Here is a 24,482-nt window from a genome sequence, read left to right on the forward strand (position 1 = left end):
TCTCAGGGAGCCATCTGGACTATTGGCAGCAGTGCACTATAGACATCTGGGTGCTTAGTACTGTTCAGACCGGCTATTCTCTATAATTCAAGCACAGTCCCCCCCTCTGTGGTGCTGCTGTGGTGTCTCAGGAGGTGACAGCACTGCTGCAAAAATGATCTATTCGCATGACAGACCCCCTCGACATGGAGGAAGGGGTCTACTCCAGGTACTTCCTAGTGCCAAAAGTGGGATAGTGGCCTATCTCAGACAGGTCAACCGGTATCTGAGCCAAAGATGGTTCAAGGCATTGACAAGGCAATAGCTGTTGCAGTCAATCAGGCCAGGTGACTGGTTCACCACGGTGGACCTCAAGGACGCCTATTTCCACATTCCCATAAAACCAGTACACAGAAAGTACCTGCAGTTCACCTTCCAGGGAAATGCGTATCAGTGTCTTGCTATTTGGCCTCTCCCTAGCTCTACGTGCCTTTTTGAAGTGCATGGAAGCGATCCTGCACCCACTGAGATTCAAAGACATCAGAGTACTCAACTACCTGGACGACTGGCTAATTTGTGTCAAGTCACCAGCACAGGCAGAGGCCCACACGGAACTTGTCACCAGCCATCTTCAACGGCTGGGCCTTACGCCGAATCATGTGAAGAGCCAGCTCACACCTTCACAGGTAGCCTCCTATCTGGGAGTGCGCCTGGATTTCGGGTACATGTCGGCCACTCTGTCGGAAGACAGAGTGCAGACAATAGCAGTCTGTTTGGAGCTCTTTCAGCTCAACAGAGCGCCCATGGTAGCAGCGTTCCAGAAACTTCTGGGCCTGATGGCAACAGCTTTCCAGACCTTTCCATTGGGTCATCCTGCATATGTGCCCTCTGCAGTCATGGTTCAATCGCATGGTCTTCCAGCCCACATTGAACCATGACCGCCTATTGACAGTGTCCCAGCTCTGTCTAAGGGCACTATTGGCGGAAACAGCCGGCCCATCTACTCCTAGGTGTAGCGCTGGGCAGTGTCACCAGAAGGGAGGTCATCACCACGGACATGTCTAGTCTGGGCTGGGGTGCTGTGTCGAATGGCCAGGGTGTGAAAGATGTGTGGAACCCTCCAATTTTTTACACGAGGTTCAAGGGAGACATGTGCTTATATGCACAGACAACACAAGAGTGGTGGCCTGCGGCTGCCCAGGCTCCATCGTGTGGCCCGCGAGCTTTTGCTGTGGGTGCACAAGAACTTCCTCTCACTGCAGTTAATCTGCCTGGGGTGACTAAATGGGTGTCGGAACTCCTCTCAAGGAAACTCCCCAGCAGCTCAGAGTGGAGCCGGCAGCTCTGGGTCTGGCCCCTGAACGGCTGCATTTGAGCCATCTGAGACTTTCCAACAGGGTTATTGACACCCTACAGAATGTCAAGGCAGCATCCATGCATTCCCAGTACAGTTACAATTGGGGAGTCTTCCACATGTGATGTCTGCCTTGTGGGTTAGACCCCACGACTTGCCCCATGGCAGTTGTACTATCTGGCAGCTATTTCAGTTTGCCATGTCAAGACTGACTGTCTCTCCAGGAGCTCACTTCCTGACGGGCAATTTTTGATAGGGGCTAGATAGCTTCGTCCACCTGTGAAAGACACTGTTCCTTGCTGGAGGCTAAACACTGTGCTTAATGCACTCAGAGTCTCCATTTGAACCTATGCATTCAGCTGAACTGAACATGATATCATCTAAAGCGACTTTCTTGCTCGCTATCACCTCCACAAAGTGAGGGTGAGTGAGATGCAGGCATTCTCTATCGTGAAAGCCTGCTTATTATTTATTTATTTATTACAGAGGTCAGGACAAAGGTCACGCTCCGTATCAATCCTGCCATCTCGGCTTTTCATGTCAACCACTCTGTGGAATTGGAGGCTTTCCATCCTTTTTCCTCTCCAGCTCTATTTGCTCTGCCCAGTTTAGGCCCTAGAGTATTATGTTCACAGGACAAAAAGTTGGAGGCTGTCTGAAGAATTTGTCTGCTATGGGGGAAAAAGTCCCGTGGTCAAGCCCTGTCTAAGCAGCAGCTGTCTAAGTGGATAGCAGACATGGTCAAGACTGCCTATGAGCTGTCAACTTAACCTCTCCAAAAAAACTCACTGCCCATTCCACCAGGGGCATGGCAACTTGGTTTATTCCAGGGTGCACCCTCCCATTGTTGCAATTTCAACAGATTTTTTTTTATTGTGTTTCACTGATCTCCAGCAGTGTTAGAGCAATCATGCAGCACACTGTATCACAAACACCCGTGCTCTTAACTTCTGAGACGATTGTACTTTAAAAGATACAGGCTAATCAGTCTAATTTGAGTTGTTTGCATTTAACTGTAATCCTCAAGGGCTTATTCCAAGGGAAATACATTACCCGACTGAATTAAATCTACTGTCTGGCTGCTGCTTTACTGAAAGATACCTGACGGTATGTGATAATACTGGATTTAATCTAGGGCTTGGGATGTAGGTTCTGTTTGCACCACCTCCCAGGACATTGGTGGACATTGGTCTCTTGGTGGAGACTGTTGAACTGATAAACACAATGGCAAGACCTTCCCCTGATGGAGTCAGGTCTACATCGCCATAGCAGTAGACAGAAGGCAACTGTAGCAAAGTGATGACAGTGTTGGGTTGCAGTGTGAAAGGCAGTGGGTTTGAATAGCTCAGTGTTTAGAGTGCTGGGCTGCAGTGTGGCAGGTAGCAGGCCGGAAGGTGTATCTGGGCAGCTCAGTAACTCACCCACTTGATCCTGGATCTCTTCTGCAATTCCAGGTACCTTGTAGAGCAGTCCTAGACTCTGATTCATTCGCTCCTCGATCACCCGCAGGTGAGTCAAAACCTGAGGGATGACAGGGGAAAAGGTGAGGCAGAGGGAGAAAGGGACAGTGGCAGGGAGTGAGAGAGAGAGATAGAGAGAGAGAGAGAGAGAGAAGGGGTTAGTCTTCCAAGCAACAGATGTGTATTGAAATCACCTCTCCGTTGAGTCATGGCAAATTGTATCAAGCAACAAGACCTTCAGCCCTGGGCAGCACAAGATTAGCCTAGTATGTCACTCCTCCATTCTAATGCTAATTCTGATGTTTCCAAGGCAACCAGGGAATGTCAGCCAATTGCAGGTTCCTGTTAGGCCTTCATAGTTTAGCATGCAGTCTCCAGCGGCAATTAACAAAAGTGTCAATTAAAATATGGCAGGCATGACAGGCTTATTAATTTGTCCCTGAGCAGTGCGGCTGCTGCTGGGGATGGGAAGGGTAGCTTTTCAGCCATCCCTGAGGACTGGAATGAGCCAGTGCTTTAACACAGACCCACTGACACACTCAGTAAGGCTTCCTAATGCTACAAATGTAAAAATATATGATATTTTTACATATCCAATGGAACCCTGGAACCAATTAAATCAGACAAGACATGTTCTACTGTAGAAAAAACAATAATCCCCCAGGCAATAACACAATATGGGTGGAATCTGTAATACAAGAGTTTGGAAACTTGAAGAGAAATGGATTTGAGAAAAAAAATCTGTTTTTCATATTCATTTCAAAATGGCAGTGGTTAAAATACTGTGGCAGTGAAATAGCGCACTTTCATTGGAAAGCAATGGTAATGAAACTTAATTGAAAGAATCATAGAAATGCAGCTGTGCACAAACTGTGAGAGTATCTCAAAGGCGGCAGTCTATAGCACTGTTGTGGTGAGAAGTTAAAATAATGCAAATTAATAAAGTATAACACACACAAGAACTTATCCCCATGCCCAGTAAAGCTGGTATGCCTACCTGGGGTCGGATCTGGGCAGCCTTCTTGGGATCAACCATGTGGACATGCTCAAAGTGCTTGAGCGTGTGCTGTCGGTCTTTCTGCTCGGCACGCACATACTTCTTCAGCAGGTTGAAAACATGACGGGGCTGGAAAGAGAGAGAGGGAGATGGAGAGGGTTCAATGGCATATTCCTAGTCCAACAAGCAGCAGTATTAAAATCACCTCTCTCAAGTCAGGGCTGAATAGATCAAGCAACAAACACAGTGTCAGAACATTAGGTTACTATCATAACCCTGTCACCCTGAAATAGAAATGTAACGATTAACGTACAGGTTTTTCTCTCACAAGTATAATACACCAAAAGCTGCTTGTCCGACCCTGTGACGCAGTCATGCCCACCCCTGAAGGTATAAAAGGTCTGCATTCACAGACCTGTGTCATTTTTTCTTCAAATCTGCTGCAATCATGGACGCAGCGACCTTGAAAGTTAATGGTCACATTTCTATTTCAGAGAACCAGGGTTATGATAATAACCGAACATTCCCTTTCAAGTACGAAATGTAACCATTACCTAATGGGCGAGTATACCCAAGCCGTCGCAAGGGCAATATTGCCTAAAGACTGAAAGGCTAAGCCGAGAGGCTGCCTTGTGCGTTACCATTAGGAACTCCAGTAATAAGTAGCTAGGGCTATACAATTGAGGGAGGAACTTGGCCTGTATTTTAAGGGTCGACTTGGAACTCTAGTTCCAAAACCAGGGTTTTGAGGCTCCATGACATTTAGTTTGTAGAACCTAGTAAAGGTATCGGGAGTTGCCCACACTGCTGCATTGCGTATGTCCTTGACAGATGCACCCTGGAATAAAGCCCATGAAGTAGCCATGCCCCTGGTGAAATAGGCAGTGAGCTCCTCTGGAGGGTGCAAGCTGGCTCGCTCATAGGCAGTCCTGACACTATCTGCTAACCATTTGGACAGTCTCTGTTTAGACAGGGCTTGACCATGGCAGACAAAAAATAGTTCGGACTACCTCCAACTTTTCGTCCTGTCAACGTAGGACGCCAGGGTCCGCACTAAGCAGAGAGTATGGGGCGGTCACTTCCTGTTATGCTGGAAAGGAAGTGGTTGGAAAGCCTCCAATTCCACAGACTGGTTGACATGAAATGCAGAGATAGTGTTGGGCAAAAAAAAACAAAACAGGTTTGGTACAGAGTATAACCTTTGTCCTGGTTTCTGCGAAATTAAGCAGGCTTTCGCAATTTTAAATGCATGCATCTCACTTGCCCGCTTTGCAGAGGTCATTGCAAGCAAGAAAGCCACTTTGAGCGATAAAAATTTCAGCTCAGCTGAATGCAAGTGCTCAAATGGAGGCTTTATGAGTGCATAAAGCACCACATTAAGATTCCACTTTGTACAAAAATCCTTCACAGGCCACCAAAGCTGCAAGCTCCTTTCAAAAATTGCCCCGCCAAGAAGTAAGCTCCTGGGGAGACCAAGTCATTTTTGACACAGCAAGCTGAAATAGCTGCCAGATAGACCTTTAATGTAGAGGGGGATTTCCCCTCGTCAAATGAATCCTGCAAAGATTGCAGTATAGCTGCCATGGGACAAGTCATGGGGTTGAAACCACCAGGCGACACCACTTCTGAAAGACACCCCGCTTGTACCCGTACTGGGAACGTGTATGCTGCTCTGGCATTTTGTAGGATGTCAATAACCCTATTTGACAGACCCAGACAGCTCAAATGCAGATGTTCAGGGGCCAGATCCAGAGCTACACAATAAATCGCAAAAATGATACACAGTCATAAGCTACAAGTACTTTTTTGATACCAGGTTCCCGCTAGGTCAGATCTTGAGAGGAAAAATGGCGCGGAGATCTGTACGTGCAGTCCTTTCATACCCTTCGTGTGGGCATGGCAGAGCAGGTTTCAGGGTCTTTAGGAGGTAAGCACCCATTAGGCAATGGTTATATTTTGTACTTGAAAGGTAACAGTCTGTGATGATATTGACAAAGCTCAACATAACATCTGTCACAGCTTATGACTGGGAGTAAACAGGCAATATATTTCAGCGCCATGTGATCTATAATGTAATGTAACGTGTTCTTATAAAGCACAGGCTGGGATACTGGTGAAGCTGTAGTGTGAGTGCTTTCTACTGAGTCGTCTACAGTTTAAAATAGTCATTCACAGATTCTCAGGTAAAATAAGTACTGACTCTCATAAAAAGACACTAGGCAAAACTTCTCTATGTGAGATATCAGTGGCATGTACCTTTGGGGGATCAGCCTGCAGCGCAGTGAGGTAGTTCTCGAGGGCGATGCGCCTGCGGTCGTTCAGCATGGCCTCCACGCGCGCCATGTGAGTCTCAACCAGCTGCTGCCGCTCGCCCGCTGCCTCCTGCTCTAGAGACTCTACCTTCTCCTGGAAGTGCTGCCAGAGAAAGAGGAAGAGAGAAGTGAGAACGAGAGAAAAGAGTGAAAGTGTAGAAACAGTGGGGAGAGAGAGAGTGAAAGAGAAAGGAGAAAGGAGATGTTTGGCAGTCTTTGTATATTTATTGGGTGCAGGAGTGTATACAATGGCAGAACAAGTTGTGAAACCAGATAATTAGTGTTCATGTACTATTTAATGACATTAATATAATCAATACAGTAATGCTTCTTTTCTCCTGAAGCCAGAACAAGAAATGTTCAATGTTTTGGATTCAACGCAGTGTTATCTGCTTCTGCAACATGATCACTTCTGAGCACACTTCCCTGCTTGGTTCACCCAACTGCTCTGCTGGGTCTCAATCTGCTGAAAGCCCTCTGGAATGATTGAGATTGATGTCTCCACACTGATGCTTATGGAGGACAATATGCAGGATGGGTATGGGGGGCAGAAGTATTTGTACAAGATGGTTAACAAGCCAGTTTGACAATTTGCAATGCCGCTTTTTTTTTTTTTTTTTTTTGTTAAAAACAAAAAGTTTTGAGCTATGTCAATAATTGTATAATGTATTACTTTAACCTCACCTACTGCAAGATGAACAGTTAGTCATTTTATGTTACTGGCATGTTTCATTCCTACTTTTCCACAGAGCATGCTTGTTACTCACCTGGATGACAGCCTTCTTGTCAACCCGCGGCATGTTCTTGGCCTGTCTCTCTGCCTCCTCCCATTCTCTCATCACCTGGACGACAAAAAACAAAAAAAAAAAAGTTTTTGGAGGCTACTGGAACAACACTAATAGAGTAGACAATAATTCAGAATCATCCAGTGAGCCCCTCAGGCACCAGGAATTGCCTGTTTGTGATAGGTCTCTTTACAAACAAAACCAATCAATCTGCACGAAACAAGCTACAGTAGAAGCAGCAGGTTTTGCAGATTGTTACGTGCATCTGCGTCACAAACTGATGAAAGGATTAATAGAAAGTGAGGCCACTATGGCTGCCCATCGCGGGAGCCCACGCACAGCGTGTGATCAGATTCCTCTCTTCTGTGGCTGCAGGCTTCAGTCGTGAGCATAGTCACTGCAGTTCATCACACATGGAGGTCACTCTCAGTCACATTGCGGTTCCTGGAGCATTCTCAGTCCTGCTTCTGATAAGAACAGAGACGGCTCTGATATGCACACAATCAGGTGACTCACGCACACTGGAGCCTTAACTCATATGGGGTTAAGCAAGGTTTGGCATGGTTAGCACTAGAATGGGAGAGACAGATTAGAAAACCAGGTGTTGCACAAAGTATAGGGGCCCTCGGAGTTCAACCAGTGGTGTCAGGAGCATATTATTGTACTTTTGAAAGCATATTCTTGAATCAAGTTCTAACAGGAATACTGAAAGAAAACAGGAGGTGGTTTGTGGCTGGGTATTTTGACAACATGTTATTTAAATATTCATTTCCATAGCCATTTTTTTCAAGGAATTCTAAAATCCACGGTTTGTTGTCAAACTATATATTGTTTCCAACAAAATGTCTTCTAAATCACTGTATGATTATAATGTATTAAGTCTGTTCGGCAGCCCCCTCCCCAGGGCAGGACAGTGATGGGCAGCCCTACCTGTGACATCCTCTCGCGGTGCTTGGCCTCCAGGCTCTCCTTGGCCTTCTGGAAGTGAGCGTGTTCGTTCTCATCACCAGGAGTCTCCAGATACTTGTCCACTGCATCGGGGGTGCTGGCGGCTGTAGTTGGCACTGCACATAGAGAAGGGACAGACAAAATCCAAACTTAACTGCAGGGAATGAACAGTGGCATCTAAAACTCTCCAGTCACTATTGGGCCTTCCCAGTATCTCAGCCCTAACCACTAAACCTCACTACATCCTGGTCCCTCAGCATTGACTACAAGGCTGGTTTGTAGGCGACACTGTCTCCTCCCCAGACCTTCAGCTCTAACCACGAAGCCACATTGCTTCTCAGTCCCTCATCCTAAGATCAACAAGAGTGGTCCTTGAGGACCTTATTTGACCGCAATTTATTAAATAATTAAAAAAGTACCTCCAAAAGGAGCAGCCTGAGATGGTGAATGCAGGCAGGCTGAGCGAGAGGAGGTACACCTTCTCTAATAACATTTCATGACTCTGACTCTGTGCTGATGCGGTACCATTATTCTGGAGTCACAGGGCAGGCAGACAGGCTTCAATAAATCTCTCTACCTAGTTCTTACTTTCTCTCACTTGTCTTTTCCCCTCCCTCCCCATCTTCCTCCCTTAAATCTTCTGTTGGGTGTTTAATGGCAGTAGCCATCACCCTCTCCTCTCCTCACGGAGGGTGTCTGCGTGCTGGTAATTTATGTTCATACAGAAATCAAATCTGTTCAGTCAATTCCGGCCGGCTTAAAATACAGTGGATTTTTGTGAACCATAACATGTAGATCATTTAGTGACCCTCACGAAAAAACTCAATATAAAATAATTATATTTGTTTTAAAAATAATTTGCTTTTAGAATGTTTTTTTTTTTGTCAGTTTAAAAAAAACCTTTTGTTTTGTTTCCAAGAACTGTGCAAATTATTATTATTATTATTAATAAATAATAATAACAATAATAATAACAAATAATAATAAAAATAATAAATAGGGTTCCAAATGCAGCAAAAAAAAAAAAAAAAAAACACACCACAATACATTTGTGTAAGAAAGATATGAACCTCAATCACCCCACATCCCACAAGTATTAATGTTCTGAAAAACAAAGTATTAGATCATCAGACAAGAGAAACTGTAAAACGAAATACTGTAGTTAGAGTAGATCAAACAACACCAGGTTAAATTCCCCACAAGCACACCCCCCACACAGAGAAGTGGCTTCCATACCGCAGTCTGCTGAGGCGCTTCCCAAAATGCACACAAGTGTTTGATGAAACTAAAACAGGTGCCTGCAGGCAATATTTTGGGATTGAACAGCTTTAGCCATACTAGCTTGTACTTATTCTAACTTCAATTGTGTGGTACTAAAAGTTTACAAAGACTTCTTGTCCTGGATACAAGAGCATGTATGAGACATACAAATGCATAGATGATGTGGAAGAGAAAGCTGTTCAGTTTCGCCAAACCCATGTGGGTTATTTGAGCTTTTTCAGTACCAACGTTTAATAACACAGCCAGATGGCAAGACAGAGCGAGCCAGAAAGGTATAGAGACAGTGCAATGTAGAGAGGGCTGAGGAAGAAAACAAGGTTAGCCAGGGTTAGTGACAGGGCGGAGTGCAGGAGTGAGGAGAGAGAGAGCAAGCGAGCCCCTGTGCAGTCGAGGGGGGTTGTGCATGTTCACTTACGCACGGTGCCGCACACTGACAGACAGTACTCCTGTGTCTCAAAGTTGTTGCGGTTGCCGCCACAGCCACCGTAGATGAACTGGACACACTGACCGCTGGCCAGGTCGAAGTACCAGCGAGGGAACATGGCACGGCACGGCCCAGTCACTGCCTCTTCGGAGCACACCTCTACAGGGACAAAACTCTAACTTTAACATCACTGTCTCCTATACAACCTGTTGCGGGGGGCTGACCAATCCCACCAGACACCACTTTCATCTCACAAACCACGAAGGAAAATGCAGGTTTTGGCGAACACACTAATGACAGACGCTCCAAGGGGTGTTTTTACAAAATCTGTTTTTAGGACTAAAATAAAAAATAAAAAACACAAAACTGTTGTTGGCTTATTTGGGTGTCATGAATTTCAAAACTAATTTTAAATCATTGAAAAAAAATTTAAAGAAGTTTTCAGACTAGGGAGGAACACAGTGGATAACGCTGGGACAAATATGCAAATAAATAACTGAACAAAAACTGCTTGAAATGTATTTGATGTCAAAAATTACCATGTTCATATTCGTTCATATAACAATTCACAAATGAATATCAAAAAAAATAACAGGAAAAAAAAAATAAAAAGGAAAGGAATACATACATGAGGAAACCAGTTAATTCCAAATGAAATAATACTTGAATATTGGTTTTAATTTCAAAAGAATAATTCACAAAAACACCTGTTTGTCCAAGCACTGGTGGTTGAGGATGCCGAGATGCACAATTTCACTGTCTACTAGGCTCTAATTACCCCATCCATCTCCCAATCCCCACACTTAAACTAAATGCAGAGGAGTCCCAGGAAACTCCTTCATAAAATGAATTACTCAGCCCCACCCTATGTTGAGAGAGCAGTGCTCTGACCTCCCTGCCCCTGCAGCCCCAGGACTGGGCACAGCAGTGACCTGGGAGCTCCAGAGCTCTGGCTCACTGAACACAATGAGAACACTCTCGCAGGACTCCTCTGTGTTTGACCAGCCGTTTAATAACCTCCATGCCTGAGCCACCACAGACTGCTGAATACTCAGTATTGCACAGTAACCAGTACACACTGGGTCACGGTTACATATGGTTTGGCAAAATGGGAATGTTGCAAAACCAAGAGCTTTGGTTCACAGGCTAGTACCATTTTTAAATAATAAACACACATTTTAAGAAAATAAAAGGTGCAAACTCAGCTCTGGAACAAAGGCTTACTGAAGCAAAACAACAACTTTGAGAAATCTGAACGTGGGTCCCTGTAAAAGCACAATCCAATTTTCTGTCTTCATAATGGATACTGGAATCAAAAGTTCATACTTTGTTTTATGTTCGTCCCAGTGAGAAGAGAATAAGGCTGCAGGAAACAATCCAGGTGAAAATTTCAACAAATCGCTGCTTCTGGGAGTCTGTTTGCTTTGGCCGAGCTGATATTGCTGACCAGCTAAATAAACAGGAGCAGCCATCCAGTAAACGGCTTTTAAAATATACAGTTTACCATTTGACTAAAAGGCCTGCTGAAGGATTCAGCTCCTGGCCTAACTACAACAAGCAGCAGCTGCTGCGGTGGTGGTGAATATGAGATTGGACAACAAAGCAGAAACAATGTGTAGCAGACTAATATATAAATAGGCTGTCCCTCAGATGAATTTGTATTTGTTTTTATATACAAAAGCTCTAAAGTCTAAGTCAAGCAGCCACTTGTAGCAAACACTGAACTAATTGCTGATGTTTCTGAATAGTCAAAAAAGTGATGGAACAGAGACTGAGGCAGATTTCCCACCCTAGGAGTGGTGGCAATTAGGGATGTGCCAATACTCGTATTTTCCTTAAAAAAAAAAAATTGAAGTATAAGGTATTAATTAAAATTGAATAAAATTGTGACTGACTCAACATAAAACAACGCTCTTTGTTTCCCTTTTTTCCTCTTTGTTTCCCTTTTTTTTTGACTGATTACACTATGTAACACAATTTTTGTTCCTGGGTAGTAAGTGTTATTTAAGTATAAATACAGTATAATCGTAAATCTCAAAAAACTACTCGCTTCTAAATCTTTTGTAGTCATTTTTGTATTACTTTAGTATAAACACATGTTAATTTGGATTCATATGTTGTTTTTTTCTGACTATGTGAACGAAAGACACACATTTGCCCGTTTTCCCATTGGAAATAGTGATATTTTGAAATATCACTGTCCTGGTCACAAAAGCAAAGTTTGTGGGGAATAATAGCCATTTTATATACTTTTGAGGCATAAGCAATTAGGAAATAACACTTACTACCCAGGAACAAAAAAAAAAAAAAAAAAAATTGTTATATGGTGTTATCAATTAACCCTGGCCAAATGCCTTTAAAATACGGTCTCCAAAGCCAGTCTTCTATTCTCCATGTTGTTGTTCTTTGTCAGCAAAATAGAAATGAATGGGCTTGGAATTCTTATGACTGTGTGTACGAGCCAAGGTGAGCAAACAAAGCAACCACTTGTGATCCCTGTGTGTGTTAACTGGGATCCGAGTGCTCAGCATAGGGATCAGTTTAGGGGATTTTAATCCCACCTCAGTTTATTTACAGTAGGGGTGTCAAACTCCAGTCCTCAAGGGCAGCAGGCTCTTCTGCTTTTCATTCAAAACTAATCCTTTCTATGACCTTAATTGATCAAATTAATTGCTCAATTGGACATTTAATATTTTTGCAGTTTGAGGTGCACTACCTATAAAAGTCGTGGAAAAGAGTGTTAAATGTGCCCAACTAATCAAATACTTAGACCAGTTAAGTAACAGAGCTTGGACGGTAAGAAAGCCAGAAGACACAGCGGCCCCCCCAAGGGCTGAGTTTGACACACCTGATTTAGAGTGTTAGGGAGAAGGTTTCTGGAGCGGGACCCTTTTAGGGAGAGTAGCGTTGAGCCACTGGATGGTAAAGTTTTGTTTTTAACTGTTTTACCCACACTGTTTAGTTTTTACTTTTTGTATTTATTGTCATGTACATTTTTGGATGTTCTTCCGCACTAGGACTACCATTGTTGGTACCCTAGTGTCAGCCACCTACCACTGCACCTGACTGCAATTTTTTCAAAAATATAGTTAGTCAGTGAATGGACACAGAAGGGGGAAGGAAACATAATTCCGAGCTTGCTTAGTGAAGAAAATGAACCGCAACAACAGTTTCCCCATCAAGATAATGAAGCAGTTTCAGTGTCAGTAATCAATCTCTGGCTGAGATACTGTGCCAAGGAAGTCTCATTAAAAGAGCAACAATCCGTTATTCACACATGAACTGTTTATACCACAGCCCAATTCTGTAAGAATTTGCGATTGTCCTTGTGTAACTTGTGCGTCAAACACTTGTCCAATAATCTACTGCAAGATAGGAAACACAGCTGCAATCATACAGATATTAAAGCTTTAATTTTCACTTCCAAGTCTAGACATTAAAACCCACAGCATGTACCCACTATTGACAAAATACACATTGTTAGTCTAATGCGCAAGAGATGAATAATACAAGACAGCAATTTATGAAGTTAATCTGTCTCGCTGCAGGTGGAGCTCTACTCCTCATCACCACACAGACTCTCTCACATTCCTGTTTGGAGTAAAAGCACTGTAATTAGTTCTTTACAATGAAGTATCAATTAACAAATTTATTATCGAACTGACAATGCAACAATCGCCACCAAAGCATTTGCACAAAATGGTGGCATCAGTCTCCGACACTTTACTCTCGTGTATTGAATCATGTGAAAACTTAAAAAGCAAGCCCCTTTTAAAAGTAAAATACCTTTTAAAAGCAAAATACCTTTTAACTTTTAGTTCGAACCCTTTACAAGGTTTGCAATGATTCTGAAGAGTCTTGCTGCTCCAAATTTGAGTGGTTACATTTATTAATCTACAGGTAGCCTTGCTGCTTTTCGATTGTAATGGGTAACGCTCGTGAAACGCTGAATTCCCCAAAAATAAAACTTATTTTAATATATATAATATATATAGGATAAACGTCAGTAAAACCACTCGCTATTTTTTTCTTAACAAAAATAATTTAAGAAATCATCTCTAGTCTGTGTAGTTTTTATACTTGCTGTCTATCCCGTCTGTGTGTCGCTCTGAATGGCTAGGGGTTAGTGTGGTTTCACCGTCAGTCATTTCATCCTATTCTGACAGATCTCGTTGGCTGAAGCAGTGCTAGAATACTCTCATTCGTTTAAATGACTGTCAATCATCAAGACTGACTGCACTTTAATTTGCCAGCTAGAGCACCTACATTGAAATTAGCAGGTTAAGGTAGGTAAGCTTTTGCTATTATAGGTATATACAGGGACAGTTACTAGTTTGATTTGAAAATGGGACGCAAGAGGAAAACAATTAAATCAGTGTTGTGCACAAACCCTAACCGACGGCTGAAGTCTCTGCGGGAGGACGAAGCGGCCCATCTGCCTCCAGTGACTCTGAGTGCTAAAGCACGAGAGGGGCGGAGTTCAGAATAATAAGTGCAAGTTAGTTCTGTTCAACAATATAATGTTTTGCTGTGAGCATATTATTTTTACTTGTGATTGTATGCTATATAAGTCTGTTTTATACGGTTTGTTTGAGACAATTTTTTAATTGGTGTAGACAAGGTATAACTCCACTGTGACCAAACGTTATTTCAATTAGAATGTCAGTAACCATGGTTTTATTGCATGTCAAATATGATAAATGAGACACCCCTCAGTGGCATAGAGAGTCTGTTTTTTTTTTTTTTTTTTTTTTAAGCATAAAGGTCGATTTCACCCATGCTCTGCTTGAACATAAAAATAAAGATCGAAAAAAAAAAAAAACTTTGTAAATTCTTTAAAAAATAAATGTCAGCATTAATTGTCGATTTGGCAAAAAAATAAAAATCTAATAGTAGCAAGCCTATCTATAAATGACTCTACGAATGTCTTTGAGCTTGCCATTCCAGAGGGTAATTTGATGATGTGACATTTCAAGCCCTCATTTTGTACTATAAGCCTCAGCTCCAGTCAATATCTGTATATTGTACTATTCCATTTTAAACTCACTGCCGTTTTTACTGCAATACAGCATCACCATGTGATTTTTTGAGCAGGCTGATTCTTCATTAAAACATCAAAGCTTGTTAAATGTGCAATTTTCCACTTTAACGCAATAATGGACAGAGATATCCTGGCACAGTAGAAAAGCAAATAAGGAGGAAATATTCTTCAGCTATCTAATTTAAGCCTCATGTATTCATTTTATAGAATTATTAAACAAATTCATGTAGAATCAATTACAGAACAGTTATTTTTAGCTATTCAGAAACTAACTGAAAGTTATCCCATTAAGTGGCTAAGCAACTGATGTTTCAATAAAAAACGGCACAAAATAAACACTTTACTCCAGATAGTTGCATGATGAAAACACTATAAATAAAAGTTTCTAATTATACTGCAGATCAGATGAAGCCCAACACCAGAGAATGTTGACAGCCTCACAGAAAGAGGTTATGAAGAGAGAGCTTTGGAATGGCGCTGCTCACCTCTGACAACCTCCTCTACAGACTCGGTTGTGGTGGTGGTGGTGGTGGTTGTCATGGCGATGCTGGTGGTGTGCTCGCTGGGCTCTCCCTCGGGCTCTTCCTCTCCCTCATCATCATCATCCTCATCATCCTCATCCAGTGCTGGCTCTGCCTCCTCAGTGTCTTCTAGCTCCACCTCCCGGGGCTCACTGATAGGAGGAGACGGGGACAGGGGACGGGATTAGAAAACCCAGACATGCATGGGCTTATACCTGAACATTCTGTTTTCTGAGAAAATGCAGTTAACCCTTCGGTTTAAGTGTCCTCAAGTTTATAAATCTCTGCATGACAATATGCCAGCATGTTAAACTGTGATCGTAATATGTAGATGGATTTTTGGTGATCCATTACATTAGTGCATACTCTTATTTGCACAATTATACAGGAAATGAATAAAATAAAACACAAATGTATAACTACATAAATACAGGTTCTTTTTAGACATGCAGGGAGGAGCTATGTACAGCATTCTTGATTAGTAACACAATATGTAATTTATGAGGCTGTTTACATGGGATACAAGGTTTCTCTAAACATTGTACTATTTCTATATTATATTATTATTACCAAAAATGTTTGATGTTTCTAGTGGTTAGATAAGAAAAGCAGAGGGATGTTTTTTTGTACAGGGCTTCAAATCTATCGTGAAGGGAGCTAGGGTGTCCTGGTTTATAAAGGTCAAAGCAACAGAGCACAGAGATATGAGAGCAGAACAAGAACAAACTTCCTTTAACACTGCCCTTCCTTCCCGACAGTTCAGACTGTACCGGAATGTTCAATTTCAATGAAAACGCTTTTAGTTTCAGTACATGGGAACCTGAACTATACAAAAAAAAAGTTATACAAATGCTATTCAGAGAAATCTGTATTGGAGATCCGACAGCCAGCAAATTCAATACAGTACGTCTTAAAAAAATCAGTACTGTGGACCTAAAAGCCAGCTAATACAATACAGTATGTCAGAGAAATCTGTATGAAGGATCTTGGAGCTGGAACGTTTAATACAACCGAATACTGAGAAACTTGTAGTGGGAATCTTGGAACCAGCAAATTCAACCTTCTGTGATGAATTCAAATGACATGTGTATTGGAGAAAGCATAAGATGAACTTCCAGAAGGACCTAGCAGGGGGCAAGAATAAGATGGCGCAGTACACTAAGACTTTCCACTTGGTCCTGTTTCTTTCTTAATAGCAGGGAGCTAGAATGACATTTCCCTTGTAAGTTTCTCTCCTAGCTTACAACAGTTTAGGCAGTGGGACGGAAAGAGACACGACGCTGGAGGTCATAGTAACCCACCCCCCAGTTGTGAGTGTACCACTGGGGTGGGAAATTTACCCACCCCAGACTAAATCTACCCGAATTCAGCAAGTGCTAATTTTGAACCCTGCAATTCCTTCAAAAGAGATTTTAATATATTGCCAACTACATTAGTAAATATTCAGGTGAGGCCTTTTCTTTTATCAATCAGCATAAAGTCACAATAACAAAGAGAGAGAGAGAGAGAGAGAGAGAGAGAGAGAGAGAGAGAGAGATCCTGCCAATAAAGCACTGACGAATAAAGTGGATGCGAGTGAATGGGGAAGGTGAGGGGTTAATCCTGCTGTTTGGAACGGGAGAGCGGGTGATGTGGAGAGACAGAGGGTACAGGTTTAATCCCCCTATTTGGAGAGCCTCCGGACCCAAATTTGGTAACACAGCACTTCTGCAATGAGCTCTTTGAATGCAAAGAGCTGCTTCATCAGTTCTGCATTATAAACCTCCTGCCAGTCTGTCCATCTGTAAACAAGGCTGGTTTACACACACTCAGGAGAATGTAGCTTTCATGTTTACCTACCTAAACACTTTCAAAACAAGTCCTTTTAAAAGAAAGGACACCCAATGATAACAAATTAAATGGGGGGAAAAAAGGAAAAAAACAAAAATGGCTTAGATCTGCTGGGGCCTACTGAGCCAGGCAATTTTGCAAACTTGGTGGCTGGCGTTGTGCATCCTATAAACTGGGCTGGATAGCTGACTCAACATTGAGCAGCATGCAGGAAACAAATGCTGGGATTCCTCTGAATAGCACAGCGCCTCCTACCTGCCGTCGGTGTAGTCTGCATCGGCACCGCCCCACCACACGTCCGAGTCGTCCTCCTCCAGCTCGGTGGAGTCCAGTTGGTTGGCGTCGGAGGGGCAGCACACGAACTCCACGCCACGGAAGCGGTCAATCCCACAGGGCAGAAGCATGCCGTAGTCATGGAGATTCATTGAGCGGTCACCACAGGACTGAGGGAGGAGGAGGGGATGACAGAGGGGGCAGGAAGCAATAGTGAAAGGGGATTTTTTTTTTTTTGCTTTCCAGGATAAACCCCATTGCCAAGTTATTTTAAAGCATTAAAAATGGTTCACAAAAATCTAATGATTGTATTAGGGCTGCAACGAAGGGTACATTTTGACCTTCGAAGGTTCGAGACATTACCGAAGTAAGGTTCGAACCTTCGACGGTACTAATTTGCATAATTTACTGGTGATGTTATCAAATAGCTACTTGTTTGTATTGGACTGAAAATCCTATTTTACATGTAATCCATATAAATGGAATAAAACATTCACATGTTGTTTAAAAATACACACGGACGGTTGCTCAGTTTTTTTTTTTTTAATTAAAATTATTAGTGTTGGCGTATATTTTGTATGTTTCAAACACATTCTACCATATCACTTCTCTTACACTGTCTTGTACACTAGGTATTCAGAACATATTTTACTGAAGCACTACAACTGCTATAGGTACCCCCTGTGCTTTGGATACTTACTATAGACTGCTCCATACACAGCAGCGGCACCATACAGAGTTGCTATGTATAATTCAAATACCCTCAAGAATATGTAAGAAGGAACACCCATAAGTCTTATGACAGCAAGCTAAGCAATTTTCAAGAAATGCTTAAGAGTGAAAAACGTACAACACGTGTATAGGCAGCTCTCCACTTGTGAGAGAGTACAGAGTCGTGTGTGCGAATCTGCCCTTACCTCCTTGGCGACGGTGTGCCAGTGCAGGTGGCTCTCACACATGTCCATACGCTCCTGATGGAGGAATTTGCACTTGTCAGGAACCAGCAGGGCATCACTCACAAACTCTCCCACTGTAGAGAGATAGAAAGAGAAACACCATCAACGCTGGCCTTCTAGACTAACTGCAGCACTCTACACCAGGGCTGAATACAATCTACATGTTCAGAATATTCAATGTCTTCTCTGCTTAAAACTATATTATGTGTGTGTTTGCATAACTGTATATGCCTCTATGCACCAGGCTTACTGACTTGTTTCAGTTTTTTTTCAGCCCAGGGTGCTTCTTTTGAAAACATTCCTTAGAAGCAGAGTTTGACCAATAGAGGGGTGTGCAACTAATTTCTGCACCCTCTACAACTGCGAAATAATACAATTTTAAAAAATCTCAATAGAAAAATCACAGCTGCAGAGAGAACAGAAATTGGTAGACAGAGCTTGTCAAAACACAGATAGACTTGCAGACACAGTGCTAGGCTGCTTCATGATATTATGACAACTATCAGTATGTCAAGGCCTGGCTGTGTTGCACATCATTCAAATAAAAAACAAGACAGCAAGAAGCAGCAGTCCAGCTACGTGCATCAGCCACATTGTTAGAAACTGCATTTCAGATGAGAACCATTCCCAGAGTCGTACCCAGGCAGCGGTAGGGCACCACGATGTGAGGGTGGCTGCGGCACTGCTTGCGCCCCTTCTTGCACCAGCTCTGGATGGTCACCGGCTGGTTAGCCTCCACCACGTTGGTGATTTGCAGCTCTGGATACACCTGTGGGGTGACATTTTGAGATTCAGAGAGAACACATCCATCTTCCCCTGGGTGTGCACTGCCTGCAGCACACAGGGATTCACTCATTCATTAGGTGATGTAGCATTGTTTCTCTTCAATTTACCAGATCTGCCTGTCAACAACGCTGGGCTACGAATGGGATTTTAGTCGAGAATGAGTCACCTAAATACAGGACTGAAATTACTTTGCAGAAGAACTGATGGGGAGACTTTGACAGCAGCTTATCAATCGCTTTGCCACATGAAGAAATCTGCTTTTTAAATATACTGACTACATGTAGCCTTCCTGCTTTTCAATATACATATGGAGTTACATTTAGCAATGAGATTTTCACATTGTTTTTGCCAGTACACACTCTGCAACAATGCTCTCTGCCCTGGCTCTGTTCAGAAACACATATATTGATACACAGGAGGGCAGCTCAAATGAGAAGTGTAGCAGGAACATGACTATCAATATAATTCTGAGCTGGGGTTGTGATTGCACCACCACACTCTCTGGGATATAGCAGTGCAGCAGTATGGCTTACTCCTTATTGAGTGAAAAATTAAGGGAGCCAATTTTCACGCTGATATTGGTGCCCTCCCCAGAGTATAAATCAGCAGCATGCTGCACCAGTGAATCACAGACACTCCAAAACAAAAGTGCACTGTTTGGTTTGGCTGAACTCTCGTAGTGTTCCAGAGATTGGATTCATGCCTCACCATTCGGTTTCTTTTGTTCTGTGAAAAATGTAAGAGGCAACGAGCTGTGGCCCAGAATAAAAACAAACAAAGAAGCAGGTCGAGGTCTAACTAACAGAACAGCGCAGGCATCTGGAGAAAGGGTTTACACGATGCGTGGGCCCAAACCCAACTGGCAGCAGTGTCCTTTGACATGCTGGAATACAAAACAGAGCTGTGCTGCAGTTTTAAGCTATTACGTTTCTATTTAAACAGTGCCTGTATATACCAGGGGTACATGCCACTACGTCCTCGAGGAAGAAAGGCTTCAAGGTAGCAAAGTTGGAACACAGGCAGGTTATAGGGGGTGATGTGATGGAATGTCTTTTAGGACTCAATGTACTACTGTCTTCCCCATGATAGGCTAGAGCTACCCGTCAAGTTTCACAGCTGTAAGTTCACTTTTGCACACCTGAGACCTAGATAGTAAACAGACAGTTGGAGTTACCTGTAAATACTACCACTTTAAATAAAGCAAAACCCAAAATATAACCTTGAAGAGACCAACAGGGGTGACCCCAATAGAATAGGGTTACATTTATATCACAAATGTGTAACAATGGCTCTTCGAGACATCTGTGTTACTGCTCTATGCCTTCCTGAAGCACCGTTAGATCTGAGCATCAGCTCTCCAGTCCACGTCCTCCTGCTTTCACTGCAGCATGACTGAATCACGAGGCTGCTTGCTCATACTGATCGGGTGGGCTGGTATCAGCATGTGCTGTAAATTATCTCCTGCCTCCTTGAATAACACAGACTACTTGCTCCACTGCTGTGCTGGAACAATAAATTGTACAGCTCGACGTGTCCAGAGTGACTTGTCCATGGGCACTTAACACTCTGCTACCAAAACCATACCGAGTAAGTGCTACAAACCGCCTAAGGGTAATACGCACATACAAAAAAAAAAAAACACACCACAACAATGTGCTTTTACATCTGCTAGACTCCCTTTTCACACTATAGTACAGCACTAAATATGTTGCCAACACGTAAAAGGTGAAGGCATTTCAAATCTTTTTTGCAACACCAACTTGGGTGTTTGTTTCCTCTTTCACTGAAAGGTCTTGTACCAAACTTGCTAGTATTGTTTGTTTGTTTTTAAACATTTCTGGGACGTCACCCTTTGACTTTTGTATTGATTATTTCTATGAATCTTGAAACTAAAAGTGGTTGTGTGGCTTTGAATAGAAGGGTAGTGAGGGGCAGATACATTGATTAACAAATCCAGTTTGTTACAGTTCCACAGAAAACTTATTTGTCAACAAAACCATAGTCAGAACAATTCAACAGAAAAGCAAATGCCACTATATTACGCAACAATCATGTCAACAATTATTGTATTACACATTTCAATGTAACACTTAGCATTGCGATTTCAGTTTAGCATTTCAAATTTTTAAAGAAAAGTAATAGTATAACATAATATTTTAACTGTTGCGTAACTAGCAACAACCAAATCCAATTACCAACTTAATTGTATCTCATTAAAATCGAACAAGTATCAAATTAGGAAGAAATATTTTAAATGGCATAAACAAATCAAATTGTTGAAAACATAATCCACAGTTTCTTGTGACTAAAGGCACTCTAAACATATTATCTTTACCGATTCAACACTTATCGCTGTTTATCCCTTACTTATACAGCGATTTAGAATGTCATTTAAAAATCTGATTGAGACGTTACCCAATGCAAAGAAAGTTACACAAACACATTTAAAAATGCTGACAATGCCTGTTAAGGCTGTAACCAAATGATATGGTCGCACATCACCCCCCTTAAACAACTGGCACTTAAGTTAAAGCTTGGAATAAAATGTATATGGTTTTAAATGTGCTTTTGTATTGTGCCATTGTAATGATCCTGCTGACAGGATGTAAGCTTGAGTTCCCAGACACTCCTATTAGAACGGCTGGTAGCCAAAGTTCTAGTCGCTAGGCAGGAATAGATGAGAGGGAAAATGGAGTGTTTAGGAGGAGCTTGTTTACCTGGATTGAGGCCTAAAACCCTGTACAATACTGCAATTACAAGTATACTGTAAAGTGTACCAGGCACATGATGAGGAAGTATTTAAATAAGCTGCTTAAGGGGATTGTACTGGGGCTTTGTTTTAGAGCTCCAGAAGAAAGACAGGTGGAAAAGTGCCTTAAACAGTAACAAAGAAAGCCAGTATTAAAGCAGAGCCTTGGAAGGAGTGCGAGGGGATGAAAACGCAGCTTTGAAATGCATAACAGAGACAGATTTTATTTACAATGTTATTGCATTATTAGGTTGGGATTGGTACCTTTGTTTTTGGTTAACAGTATTTAATTTTTGTGTGTATCTTTTGTAATCAAAACATTAAAATAAAACTTGCCCTCTGATTCAAGCTCAAGTTATCACTGAATAACTCTGTTTCCCACTGTTTACCAAAGGGCTGACAGAAGTTTTATAATCTTTTGTTGGGATAGCAAGTGTGCAAACAGGGTCTGTCAAACCTCTTTCACACACAAAACCCCTATACTTTCGCCATTCGCTTCTGGACTAGGTAATAAAATCGCTCCTCGTTGCCTTCACAACGGGGAACCAGTCCGGAAATAGAATCTCCGTAAAAAAAATAATTTCCTTACACACCACTACTGCATTAGCAAATTACATTCCATATGATAACTGAGTATGGAAACACTTTCGGAGCAGGATTAGTTCATTTGGGAATCAGGTTAATTTGCGTTTGATTTTCTCCCAGATAAATTTTTGTGACCTCACCCTTTGATCATTTGATTGATTGATTAATTCTACGATTCTGTTCCTCAGTGTCCCTTTTCCAGTGGGAACATGGCTTCTTTTAACAAACAATACAAAACAAAAATAAACCCTAGCTCACTAAATTTACAAAAGGATCCCTAACTTGTATACATGTCTGGCTTGTTAAATTAAAAACAGATGTATTAGCTGAACTGATTGCCAGTCAGTCATTTTTCTTGGATAGCTATGGCATTCTGGTAGATACCGTTTTTCGTTCCTCATTTCTTTTTCCCCACCCACATTTTTTAATGCCAACCTTACATTCCAGGTAAAGGCTGCGAACTATTCAGGATCCCATGTCTCTCCTGTCTACAATGTTACCCCATATTGTACCACAAAATGAATTTCCATGCAAACAACCCCCTTCTAATTTGTATTTCTCATATCTTCTGGAACAGCAGCGATTTCATCATCACTTAGTAAATCTCCATTAATTACACAGATGTTCGATTTAACTCAGCTTTTGCATTTCCTTCCTGGCTTGAACAATTGCTCAAAAAGCTTGCAGCCCACTTACATTTTGATTGAGTACTTCTCAGACTGATCGCTGGCAATGATATTTAGTTCTTCATCTGTTCTAGGTTTGGCAAAATGATCAATAACTTTACTCACCCGATTCACAGTCTCTTGTTTTTTGGATTTTTATTTTTCTAATGCCACTTTCATGGTCTGCATCTAAAAGTCCTTGCTACTATGTTGACCTTGAGAGAAGAGAGGTAAATAGCCCTTGGGTTTCTTCTAGTTTTCCCTTCAGTTTGTGATTGATAGTTTTGAGGGATGCTCACCTCCTGGCAGTACTGCAGGATGCCCTCCTTGGTGCCGATGCAGCTCTTGGTCCCACTGGGGTCTGACTCCCACTTGCCAGTCTGTACGTTGATGTGCACGTTGAGCTTCCCACAGAACATGGCCACTTGGGGCTCGGCTAGAAGACCCACAGATCCATCGGTGGGCACCTGAAACAAACAAAACAGGGAATCCACAATTCAATCATTTCAATTCTATAGCATGTCTTGTCCAGAGTCCAGCAGCAGGTTTAAAATACAATGATAGAAACATAACCATATCTAAACTGCATGAGTTACAAAGCCTTCAACCAGGGACTATACATGTGCACCAAACACAATAGACGTCTTCAGTGTAAAACCATCAAGACTCTGCATGTAACCCTTTCTCCTGTAGTGTGGTCTGCATGGGTATTATATTCAATATATTATAAATGTAGCCTGTATATCCTCATCTTCATTGGTTTGTATTCATAATAGTCCTCTGAAATACACATTCCAGCAAGCTGGGCTATAAGTGCTGTTTGTGTTCAGAAGGGGGAGCTCTTTTCTATAGGCAAAGACCCAACCAATATCCACCCTGTTGTAGCAGGGAGCCTTCTTTCAGAATGAAGATACTTTGAAATGCAGTTACTTTCCATCTTCACTGCTGAACCCATTGCAAGGTTTTTCTACAGATCACAAAATATAGCAATAGGCAGAACCAGAGTTGTAAGCATGAACTGGCAGAGCTGTGACAGCAGACGGGTTTGTTTCATGGTCCCATGGCACAAAAACAAGATCCTGAAGGACTCGCTACTGCATAAATTCAAATGTGTTCCTGTTAGCTGTTACAGTGACGGTGCATTCTGAGCCCGCTGAAGCAGAACCCCCCCCCCAAAAAAAACACAGAGGGAATTTACAAGACATGTACAGTCAGTTACTTCCAAACTGCTCTGCAATTCCCAGATGTGTCTGACTGGATGATATGTACTGTTCACAAAGCTTTAACTCAGGACTGATTTAAAAGTTTGACGGATCAAATCAAGTTCGCTAAACTTGAAACCTCCTATGCCTAACTGTCAAATTAAATCAATTAAACCCATGACCAGATCATAAAGAATGCCTCATCTTGCTCTGCTATTCCAGCAACCTGTCTGAAGTAAGGAGAGGTACCCTCTCCCTCTCCTCCATCCATAACAATTATCCTGCTCATTGATTATATGATCACAGTAACGCTGCATTAAGCCAGCTTGAGACG

At 42.2% G+C, this 24,482-nt stretch overlaps 1 protein-coding gene across 2 annotated transcripts in view; it reads right to left on the reverse strand.

Annotated features, from left to right (window-relative positions):
• The window catches only part of LOC121327542 (amyloid-beta A4 protein-like), a 54,191-nt gene that overhangs the window by 10,443 nt on the left and 19,266 nt on the right, over positions 1–24,482 (reverse strand). Inside the window, exons 2-12 of one of the 2 annotated variants that reach the window (XM_041271616.1) lie at positions 23,246–23,413; positions 18,801–18,930; positions 18,123–18,235; positions 17,188–17,375; positions 15,067–15,254; positions 9,532–9,699; positions 7,818–7,951; positions 6,870–6,944; positions 6,047–6,205; positions 3,791–3,919; positions 2,755–2,854 (exon numbers count right to left, since the gene is read on the reverse strand). In XM_041271616.1, the coding sequence (XP_041127550.1) occupies positions 2,755–2,854; positions 3,791–3,919; positions 6,047–6,205; positions 6,870–6,944; positions 7,818–7,951; positions 9,532–9,699; positions 15,067–15,254; positions 17,188–17,375; positions 18,123–18,235; positions 18,801–18,930; positions 23,246–23,413 (1,552 nt within the window). The remainder of the gene's footprint in view (positions 1–2,754; positions 2,855–3,790; positions 3,920–6,046; positions 6,206–6,869; positions 6,945–7,817; positions 7,952–9,531; positions 9,700–15,066; positions 15,255–17,187; positions 17,376–18,122; positions 18,236–18,800; positions 18,931–23,245; positions 23,414–24,482) is intronic. The other variant, XM_041271617.1, reaches the window with a different exon arrangement.

This window comes from Polyodon spathula, chromosome 15, assembly GCF_017654505.1.
Source record: "Polyodon spathula isolate WHYD16114869_AA chromosome 15, ASM1765450v1, whole genome shotgun sequence".
Lineage (NCBI taxonomy): Eukaryota > Metazoa > Chordata > Actinopteri > Acipenseriformes > Polyodontidae > Polyodon > Polyodon spathula.